Below are 11,309 nucleotides of genomic sequence, written 5' to 3' on the forward strand. Positions count from 1 at the left end.
ATATTTGTCATACAACAAGTGACACGTACCTCACGTGACTCACTACAGGTGGCAGCAGTGCAACTCACGTGAACCGGTTGAGTGATATCAGCTGTTTCTGTCAGCAGACCTACGTCACACATGTCAGACTTCACAGAGGCACACACATTTAACGAGCTGTGGAGGCGCTGTGATTCTCCACACAGCAGCTCATTTAAATGTTTTTGGAGTGTCGCATGTTTTTTTTTTAATGTGATTCAACACTTGCCTTTGAGCTGCGAATCATCAGAGTTTTTGATTCACACAAACAGCAAGTGACTGTTGCATACATAACTGGCAGGAGATGTATGCGCTCAACCCATGTGCCACATTGTGAGACAGATGCTGTGTGGGGCACACCCAATCTGCTCTCCATTGGAGTAAGGTACATCTCCTGTATTCTGAACAGGGGACGGATGTGATGTCCAAAGACGGTCCTTTGCGGCACGGGGACCTGGGACCTTCCACCCAGAGCTATGTCTCAGACACGGCAGAAATCCTGCGAGCGGCTGTGGACGTGTAGCAACATGAGAGAACGCTCAATGTCAACTATAATTATCGTGGAGACACGGGACGATCCAACGCTGGGGTGGACGTGTCTGCTCACAGCCTGTGGTCGTAATGCTTCTTCACCTCCCTCTCTCCCTTTGATATCACGGTTTTCTGAACTGAGCTCAGGAGGAGGGACTGACAGCTCCTCTGTCCCAAGTGCGTGAACGCTTCATGGTTCCCAGGCCTACGACACTTGTTATCGGGACGCTCGTGGAACCTGCCGTGGAGGGAGGACGCTCTCCTCCAGGCGGGAGGAACGATCAGGAGTTAATCAGAATAGGCCAGCACCTGTGGTCTGGCCGCTGTGCGGATCCTTTTGAGAGGATGGATCTCTCTCAAGATGTAGTGCGTACGATTCAGGATTCACGTGCTGCAACCACCACAGCACTGTTCACATCAAGTGGTCAGTTTTTCAGCGCTGCTGTACAGAGAAAGGTGTAGAGGCCACTTCATGTCCACTAGGTGGTGTGCCGTCCTTTCTGCAGCAGCTGATGGACAGAGATCTGGCGTTCAGCTTGTGTAAAACGTTCACTGCGGCCATCTCTTCCTGTCACGAAATTTTCAAGACAGAACAGCTTTAATCATCTGCTGATGAAACGTTTTGTAAAAGGTGTATAGAGAAGGCGTAGAGGCCACTTCATGTCCACTGTACGACATGCTGTTCTTTTCTGCAGCAGTCAATGGACAGAAATCTGGCGTTCAGCACGATTATCGTATGCTGCAGCCATGTTCTTGCGGGCGGGCGGGCGGGCGGGCGGGCGGGCGGGCGGGCGGGCGGGCGGGTGGCGAAGGAGGAGAGCATCAAACACAGCAGGAGTGGTCAGTTCAGGTGAACTCCTGCCTGTTTGCTTCAGATCAGCTGTTCAAATCTCTGCAGGTTCAAATAAAAGGTGCACCAGGACTTTCAGCTGAATCTCTCGGGGGTCACAGTTGTACAGCCGATAACTGATAAATGATAAATAACTGATAAATAACTGATAAATGATAACTGATAAATGATAACTGATAAATGATAACTGATAAATGATAACTGATAACTGATAAATAACTGATAAATAACTGATAAATAACTGATAACTAATAACTAATAACTGTCCTTTCTGAATTTTTGACTGTTTTTGTCTCACTTCATCCTAGAACAAAACATTTATAACATAATAACAGTTGAGCAGATTCTGTTAATCTTTTCTTAGGATCCATTAAAGATCAAATGCAATTGGAAATTCTTCTCAACTTCCAGTATGAATTTAAACAAACACTTTATGAACTTAACATTGTAACATTTGTTTAGGAAATTTAATGTTCAAGGACACCACTTAAGAAAAAGATTATTTAATAGGAAAAGTAAGAAGTGAAAAATGTACAAAAATAAAAACTACTGCGTCCAACTAATGATTGTGTATCTGTGTGTCCCTCGTCTCACGGGCTTCATCCAGAAGAAGACACAAGTGTTGTTCCTGCTGTGTCCGCTTCAGTTCTTCATGTTCATTCAGTGATGAAATAAGACTTTTCTTTACTGGACTCTTTTCTCTTTCTCTTCACTAGAAAGAAGAAAAAGTGGTTAATTCAAGCTACATACTGTTTTTGAATAAATGCATGAAACAAAGAAAGGTGCTGCTAACAGCTATAATAAATATATTAATAATAATAAACTGATCAAATAAGAAAATGAAAAATAAATTTATTTAAAAATAATGAAAATAATAATAATGGATATATGAATCAGAAAGTATTATACAGATACAGAAATTCTTTGTCATTCACACCTCATGTGGTACATGTGGTGGATCAAAAATATGTACACAGGGTCCCAGTTACATCCAACAATAAAATATAAAAGAAAAACAGTAATAAGATCTAAGATATGAACTAATAAAAACATCAACTAAAAATATGATAAGCACTAATAGCATAAAAACATTAAACACAATATGTGAACAGCAGCACGGACATGAGTCTGTGTGAACAGACGAGCATGCATGAACACAGCAACATGAAACAGATCAGCAGCAACATGAAACAGATCAGCAGCAACATGAAACTGATCAGCAGCAGCATGAAACTGATCAGCAGCAACATGAAACTGATCAGCAGCAACATGAAACTGATCAGCAGCAACATGAAAATGATCAGCAGCAACATGAAAATGATCAGCAGCAGCATGAAAATGATCAGCAGCAGCATGAAACTGATCAGCAGCAACATGAAACTGATCAGCAGCAACATGAAGCAGATCAGCAGCAACATAAAACTGATCAGCAGCAACATAAAACTGATCAGCAGCAACATGAAACTGATCAGCAGCAACATGATTATCCTGGTTATATATTCATGAGGCTGCACAAACTCAAGTTCATGTTGCTGTTTGACGTATTGTTTTGATTGTTTACTGCTATTAGTGCTTAGTGTTTTATTAGTAGATGTTTTTTAGTTTATATTTTTGTTAATTCATATCTTAGATCTTATAACTGTTTTTATTTTACATTTTGTTGTCTGTAACTGGGACCCTGTGTACCAAGTACATAATTTCATCCCAATTCAGTATTTATTCAACATTTTATTTTTTTACTTTAAAAATAAAACAAATCAAGTTCTTATCGGCACAAATAAAGTGATGTGGAACAGTTGCATCTGTTCTTACCGAGCACAGAAGCTGCAGCGTTGTGCTGCTCTGTGAGGTGCAGACTCCACTGATGGAGCTCTGTCAGGTGTAGACTCCACTGATGGAGCTCTGTCAGGTGTAGACTCCACTGATGGAGCTCTGTCAGGTGTAGACTCCACTGATGGAGCTCTGTCAGGTGCAGACTCCACTGATGGAGCTCTGTCAGGTGTAGACTCCTCTGATGGTGTAGACTCCGCTGATGGAGCAGGAGCCGGGAGGCTTGGAGGGTTTAATGTGGAGCTTAGAGATGAACCATCACGCGCTGAAATATGTTCTAGATAAAATACAGTGAGAAACGGGACCGGAGGACAGTTAGCGTTTATGCAAATTAGCTTAGCATTGTAGCACCGATGTTGTCCTATTATGGCGTCAGCCTCTTTTGTTAGTTAAAAATATGTTCAGAACCGATGGGATGAGTAAAGTTAGAAAACACTCACCATCTTCTGTAAATGGTTCAAGTAGAGCAGTAACCGTGTCCAAACCACCCTCCAATCCTCCATCTAGCTCGCTTTGACTTTTTTCGTTGGCCACCGAGCACAACAACACCTGCACTTCTGCATTTGACCACGGCTTTGACATTATTGTTTTTTTATAGCTTCAAAATACTAAAAGATACGCTCCTCGAGTTATCGCTAATGGCAAGCGTAGAGAAAAAATGGCGGATCGGGTTGTTTGGAAAGACTCCACAGACTCCTCCCCACGACCAATCAGTGACCGACAGTGTTTCTGACGTCACTGCTCGGCTCGCTTGGACCCCTTGAGAAGCCGGGCCAGAAGTTAGGGAGGCGAGCCGGTTCCAGGAACAGTGGAAAGACCTCAAACGCGCGTGAAGCCGAAAATATCCGACCCGCACCATGATAGTGGAAAAAGGGCATTAGAGAGGATGGGTCTCCCACAGGATGTAGTGCGCACAATTCAGGTTTCATGTGCTGCATCTACCACAGCGCTATACACATCAAAGCGGACAGCTTTTCAGCGCTGGTGTACAGAGAAGGGTATAGAGGCCACTTCATGTCCATTAGGTGGCATGCTGTCCTTTCTACAACAGCTGATGGACAGAAATTTGGCGTCCAGCACGATTAAAACGTACGCTGCAGCCATCTCTTCCTGCCACGAAGGGTTCGGAGACAGAACAGTTTTAATCATCCACTGATGAAGCGTTTTCTAAAAGGTGTACAGAGACGCAGGCCTGTTTCACACCCACTTGTTCCACAGTGGGATTTAACACTGGTCCTGCAGGTCCTGATCAAAGCTCCATTTGAGCCTCTGGATCAGGTTTCACTTAAATTCTTGTCTCTTAAAACAGCCCTGCTGCTGGCTTTAACATCCGCTAAGAGGGTGAGTGATTTATCTGCCCTTTGTCGCTCCGTCATGTCTCAGAATTCAGGCTGACGGTAGCTCAGCTGATTTAAGACCAAACCCAGCTTTTATGCCTAAAAAAATCACAAGCTCTTTTAAATCAAGATCGATATTGTTGGAGGGGGTTCCCCCCCCCCCCCCCCAAGATCAGAAGAAGTAGCGTCTTTTCATCTCCTCTGTCTGGTGCGGGCGTTGACGTGTTACATAGTAGCACGCACAGCTGTAATGCGTCAAACTCAACATTTGTTTGTGCATTATAGAGATGCATCTGCAGGTCGCCCGTTATCCACCCAGCACCTGTCACACTGGCTGTGTGAGGCCATTTCTGAAGCCTACAGAGCATCAGATTTAGAGCCTCCTGTCAACCTCAGAGCACACTCGATCAGGGGTATCGCATCTTTGACTGCCTTGCATAATGGTATGACCACGCAGGACATTTTGCACTGCGGCCGCGTGGACAACACCCTGCTTATTTATTCGCTTTTATTTACGTGATGTGACGGCTCGTTCCATGACACATTCTGTCCTTAGTGCCTTAACAGAATGAATATTGTTGTTTTCATGGAACTCCGTTTTACTCACATCTGTCTGCATGTATTACAGTGTGAGATGTTATCAATCACAAATTGTGATTGTTATTTTGGTTCTATTGTCACTAATCAGTTCACGACTATTGTTACCAATCAGTTCATTTGATTAATAATCAGCTCCCCTGTTATTATTAATCTGTTCATACGGTTCAGCCGTAAACCGGTTGGTTCATGGCTCTTTTCAGCATATTTTCCCTCCCCGTTGAAGTTTCCGGGGCGTTCATGCATTCAGAACGCATAGTTACACAACATGTGTCTGTGCATGGCACACATAAATACGCAATGCGTAATTACGCACATGGGGAGCTGAGTGACAAGACATATTTGGGCAAGCTTCTGCTTCATACGGTGTTCGATTGGACCCAGTGAGGTGAGGACAACATCCACTTCGCCCTTAACCCATCAGCGACAGCCTTAACCTTCCTAGCGGGGCGAGATCCCGCACGCACTTATGATGTGAACAGGTCAGTTGTGACCCGTCTTAAATCAGCCAAAAAATGCCCTCAAAACTGTGTTTTTTTAAGAAGTATTAGAACACATCTCTAAAATAAATTTGTCTTATTATTTTGTTATTTTAATATTATTAACCATAGTAACATTTATAGTGTTAAGGGTAAGTTTTGACCCATGTATATTTATTTATTTTAAGGATTACCCGTTTTCCTTGATTCTTCTCAGGGATGCCAGCTGCAAGTTTGCCTGTGTAAATCTGTAGATTCCAGGCATAGCTGGTTTTCGCATCACAGGCTGCCCAGATTTTTATGCCATATTTGCCTGGCTTACTGGGCATGTATTGCCGGAAGGGGCATTTTCCACGGAAAGGGAGAAGACGCTCATCCACTGTCACCTCTGGTCCTGGGTTGAACATCAGTGGAAGGAGCTTCACCCATCTATCCCAGACGTCTTTGATGGGAGCATGCTTGTCAGACCGTGCTCTAGTATCTCTGTTGTCAAATCTGAGGACTCTTGAGATCATTTGAAAGGTCTGAAGTGACATTGTTGCGCGGAAAATACTCATGCCTGTGGACACATCCCAGAGACTAGTAAGGGCCTCATTGCTGGATCTGTACACGCCAGCGAGAAGAAGAACACCAATAAAAGCATCCAGGCACTCCTCATCAATGTCCTTCCAAGTGTCACCGTGAACTTTTTTCCCTTCGAAGTTTGTCATAGCAATGATGACTTTCTTTAGTGACAATGGCATAAACAAATCAAAGCATGTCTTGATGTCACTTACTCGTGTCACAGCAAACCTTGTAATCCCAGGGGTCATCTTCATAACATTTTCAGCAGCTTCCCTGCCACGTGAAACAGGAGGAATCGCACTCCAAGTTTTGGGATTTATAGGTTTCAGTTACAGGAGCAGCTTCAGCACCTGTGCCCTCCTCATCCGACGAGTCTGTGTACTCTGATTCATATTCAATAGCATCGTCCTCCTCAGAAACTGGCTCATCTGTGTCACTAGGTGTGTCCTCTGCATCATTTTCAGCAAGGATGTGATCTAGAGCTTCTTGTACTGTGAATCTTCTCTTCATTTTGGTATGCAGCCAAGCTCTAGGTAAAATGGAGTGTCTGTTTCTACATGTCTCTACATGCCCATGTAGAGACACACCCAGGTGGGTGTGTCTATCTAGGTCTGCCTATCAAGATGGGCATGGCTATCCAGGTAGGCTCATCTCTACATGGGCATGCCTCAACATGTCTCTGCATCTACAGCTGGATGAACTTTTTCAGTTTTTGGGAGCAGAGTATGAGGGACTTATCAATAAAAGTAGTATGGATAAATGGGGATGTTTTGGTCAGTGAAGTAGACAAACAGGTAAAAACAGAAGGCCCTAACATATGTATGACAAAGTTAGTGAGGTCACAGTGTGTTTATGATTTCAGTTTTGACACTGATTATTGGTTGATAGTCTTATACCATAACTGGGTCACAAATGACCCCAGCGCGGCAAGTGCGTGTTGTTCTATAAAAAATAAAAATTAAATTTAGTGAAAAAAATATATATATTTTTTATTTAAATAAAAGGTTCCAGACAAAGTCAAAAAGCCTTGATGCAAAAAAAAAATATTTAAAAGACAGTATCATGATTTAAAATTTAAAATGGGTCACTACGGACCCTAACATAGTAGGAAGGTTAAAGGGCGAAGCCTATACGAAATAGAAGGTTGGTTATGTACTGTAACCCCAGATTCTATGAGTATAAGCGTAGCCCTTTAAGCGTCAGGCCTCAATGGCTCCTAAATGGCTGAAGAAAAAGCTATTTTGGGAGCCGATTTCCCGCTCTTAACGTAATTTATACGGACCGGGTGGGGCCCACACAGCAGGTGGGCGTGGACTAAATTTTTCAGTGCAATGCTACGCATATCGGGATAAACCCTCTAAGCGACAGCCTTAAAGGGCTACGCTTATACTCATAGAATCTGGGGTTACAGTACGTAACCAACGTTTTGAAATTTTGTTAAATATTTACTAAATCTGAATCAATATGGTTAAGAGTGAAGTCTGTATATTTCATATTAGGTTAAGTTTTGAAAATATAACAAATGTTAGAGCAATATGGTGAAAAATAACTGAAGTCTGTATTTTATGTTGAGTTAAAGGTTAATGTACTATGTATGGTAGGATGAAGTCTGTTTACTTTGATATTTACATATTTTGAATTATTTGTCTGTGATAGACTGGAGACCTGTCCAGGTGTCCCCCGCCTCTCACACAGTGATGGCTGAAATGGGCACCAGTGACACCAGTGACTCAAATAGGAAGAAGTGGATAAAGATGATGGATGAATTATTTGTTCCTAGATTTTTATTTATTTTATTTTTTTTAGAAAAATTCAGGCAACTAAATTAACCTACAGGTCCTTTTAATACTGATGATTATGGCATACAGCTCATGAAAACCCAAAATGCCTGTCCCAAAAAATTAGCATATCATGAAAAGGTTCTCTAAACAAGCTATTAACCTAACCATCTGAATCAACGACGTAACTCTAAACACCTGCAAAAGATTCCTGAGACTTTTAAAAACTCCCAGCCTTGTTCATTACTCAAAACCACAATCATGGGTAAGACTGCCGACCTGACTGCTGTCCAGAAGGCCATCATTGACACCCTCAAGCAAGAGGGTAAGACACAGAAAGAAATTGCTGAAGGAATAGGCTGTTCCCAGAGTGCTGTATCAAGGCACCTCAGTGGGAAGTCTGTGGGAAGGGAAAAGTGTGGCAGAAAACGCTGCACAACGAGAAGAGGTGACCGGACCCTGAGGAGGATTGTGGAGAAGGGCCGATTCCAGACCTTGGGGGACCTGCGGAAGCAGTGGACTGAGTCTGGAGTAGAAACATCCAGAGCCACCGTGCACAGGCGTGTGCAGGAAATGGGCTACAGGTGCCGCATTCCCCAGGTCAAGCCACTTTTGAACCAGAAACAGCGGCAGAAGCGCCTGACCTGGTCTACAGAGAAGCAGCACTGGACTGTTGCTCAGTGGTCCAAAGTACTTTTTTCGGATGAAAGCAAATTTTGCATGTCATTCGGAAATCAAGGTGCCAGAGTCTGGAGGAAGACTGGGGAGAAGGAAATGCCAAAATGCCAGAAGTCCAGTGTGAAGCACCCACAGTCAGTGATGGTCTGGGGTGCCATGTCAGCCACTGGTGTTGGTCCACTGTGTTTTATCAAGGGCAGGGTCAATGCAGCTAGCTATCAGGAGATTTTGGAGCACTTCATGCTTCCATCTGCTGAAAAGCTTTATGGAGATGAAGATTTCATTTTTCAGCACGACCTGGCACCTGCTCACAGTGCCAAAACCACTGGTAAATGGTTTACTAACCATGGTATTACTGTGCTCAATTGGCCTGCCAACTCTCCTGACCTGAACCCCATAGAGAACCTGTGGGATATTGTGAAGAGAAAGTTGAGAGACACAAGACCCAACACTCTGGATGAGCTTAAGGCCGCTATCGAAGCATCCTGGGCCTCCATAACACCTCAGCAGTGCCACAGGCTGATTGCCTCCATGCCACGCCGCATTGAAGCAGTCATTCATGCAAAAGGATTCCCGACCAAGTATTGAGTGCATAACTGAACATGATTATTTGAAGGTTGGTGTTTTTTGTATTAAAAACACTTGTCTTTCATTGGTGGGATGAAATATGCTAATTTTTTGGGACAGGCATTTTGGGTTTTCATGAGCTGTATGCCATAATCATCAGTATTAAAACAATTAAAGACCTGAAATATTTCAGTTGGTGTGCAATGAATCTAAAATATATGAAAGTTTCATTTTTATCATTACATTATGGAAAATAATGACCTTTATCACAATATGCTCATTTTTTGAGAAGGACCTGTAATACTGGTAATTTAAGTTACAGAATTTTATCCACTCCTATATTTTTTCCTATTTTTGGTATAAATATAAAATGAATAAAAAAAATGTGTACAGTAAGGAACCTAAAATGATTTTTAAATAAATGTTCAATTTGTTTGCATTGTTGTTTAATCTTTTCAGCTTGTCAGTTATATAATTGAAACAAAATTAATGACCATTTCAATAGAAAAATCGTTACCGAATAGAAAAAAACTGATTTTAAATCGTATCGTAACACCAAAAATCAGAATTGAATCGGATTGCCAGACACTGAGATATTCGCACCCCTACTGGAAAACTAATATTTTTGCTTCTTCCATTCTTAATCATTTTGGAAAGGCATCATTTTAATTATATAAATGGTGGATTTTCTTACTTTTCATTGATTTGCTTCAAATAAAAAATTGCACAAATGATTTAATGGAAGGGACCTTTGATTTTCAAAATCTGAATTTTGCCCAAACCTCCATTTAAATGTGCATATACATGAACATATGTTGTGCATGTGGGAGTCTCTTCTCTGCATCATCAGAAATTGTTTACATGGTGAGAAAAAGAGGAATTGCACAGAGTGTGAGTTAAAAATGCTTCTAAAGGAAGTCAAAGTAAAAGTGTTTGATTTGGCTTTATGAAGAGTGACAGTAAGTCACGTCATCATAAGCTGATCTTAGTGTTAAAAGGCAGCAGGCCATTGTTAATGTCTTCATGTTAGTTAGAGATGAAGGTGATTTGTTTTTGACTGTTGGAGTGTTTGTTTTCCAGCCGTACGACAGCCTGCCGACCTCTCAGACCTGCTTCTTCCAGCTGCGTCTGCCGCCGTACTCAAGTCAGGCTGTTATGGCTGAGAGGCTACGCTACGCTATCAACAACTGCCGCTCCATCGACATGGACAACTACATGCTCTCCCGCAATGTGGACAATGCCGAGGGCTCTGACACAGATTACTGATGCTTCCAAACTCTAAATCCCTAGAAGGACGATGGTCTCGTCTTGGGGATTCTCTGTCATGGCTGCAGCCGTCATTGCAAACAACACTTTTCCATCATTTAATGTCCTTTGAAATAAAACACCTTTATTTCTCTTAGCAGGTTTTAAATTTACACGAGAAGTGCTTTTAGTTCATTTCTTTCACATTCAGGGTTTCTGCATGAAGCTGTGTTCATTTATTTGGAAATGTACAAAAGAGTGCAACAAAAAGCAAGAGAGGAGAAAGAACTTTGTACATTGTGTAAAGTGCTTCATTAGGAAAATGTTTTGCTTTGTATTCATATTTATTGTTTTCATGAGCAACTGCAAGTTTCCCAAAGCATTAAAAACAACAATAAAAACATTCTGCATAATTAATCTGTCATCTGTGAAAGAAAAAAGGGGAAAAGTTAAGCAGTGCTCACACAAAGAAGCATGAAGGAAGAACATCCGGAGCAGAGGAATCTGTTCAGACACTATGATTAGCACCACTAAAAGGTGAACCATCAGGTTCTCAGTCTTGTCTTAACGAAGCATGTCACCGCAGGGTTATGTTAAAGATGGGAGCTGGCTGCGGGCCACCGGACCCGGAAACCCCCTCCAGCCCATGTCTTCTCCCCCCGGCTTGAATCTCCCTCAGAAGTGGCAACTCATACTAAACAATAAATCAAGGAAATGTCAATTTCATTTTATCAATTGTATTAAAATCAAGGCCGGAAAAGAATACAATTCACAGTGCTGGTCTCTCCGGTCTGTGACGCGTTCACAAACTCGGAAGAGCCCCGATGTCCCGTGT

The 11,309-nt window shown here is 42.3% G+C and overlaps 1 protein-coding gene across 1 annotated transcript in view; it reads left to right on the forward strand.

The window, feature by feature from the left end:
* The window catches only part of LOC119427565 (probable E3 ubiquitin-protein ligase HERC1), a gene marked incomplete at its 5' end in the record, with an annotated part of 118,997 nt that extends 108,110 nt beyond the window's left edge, over nucleotides 1–10,887 (forward strand). The window contains 1 exon segment of the mRNA XM_037695202.1: nucleotides 10,310–10,887. Within this exon segment, the coding sequence (XP_037551130.1) occupies nucleotides 10,310–10,495 (186 nt within the window). The 3' untranslated portion in view covers nucleotides 10,496–10,887.
* Between the last annotated feature and the right edge of the window lie 422 nt (nucleotides 10,888–11,309).

This window comes from Nematolebias whitei, chromosome 2 (assembly GCF_014905685.2).
Source record: "Nematolebias whitei isolate Nwh7 chromosome 2, NemWhi1, whole genome shotgun sequence".
In the NCBI taxonomy this organism is placed as follows: Eukaryota; Metazoa; Chordata; class Actinopteri; order Cyprinodontiformes; family Rivulidae; genus Nematolebias; species Nematolebias whitei.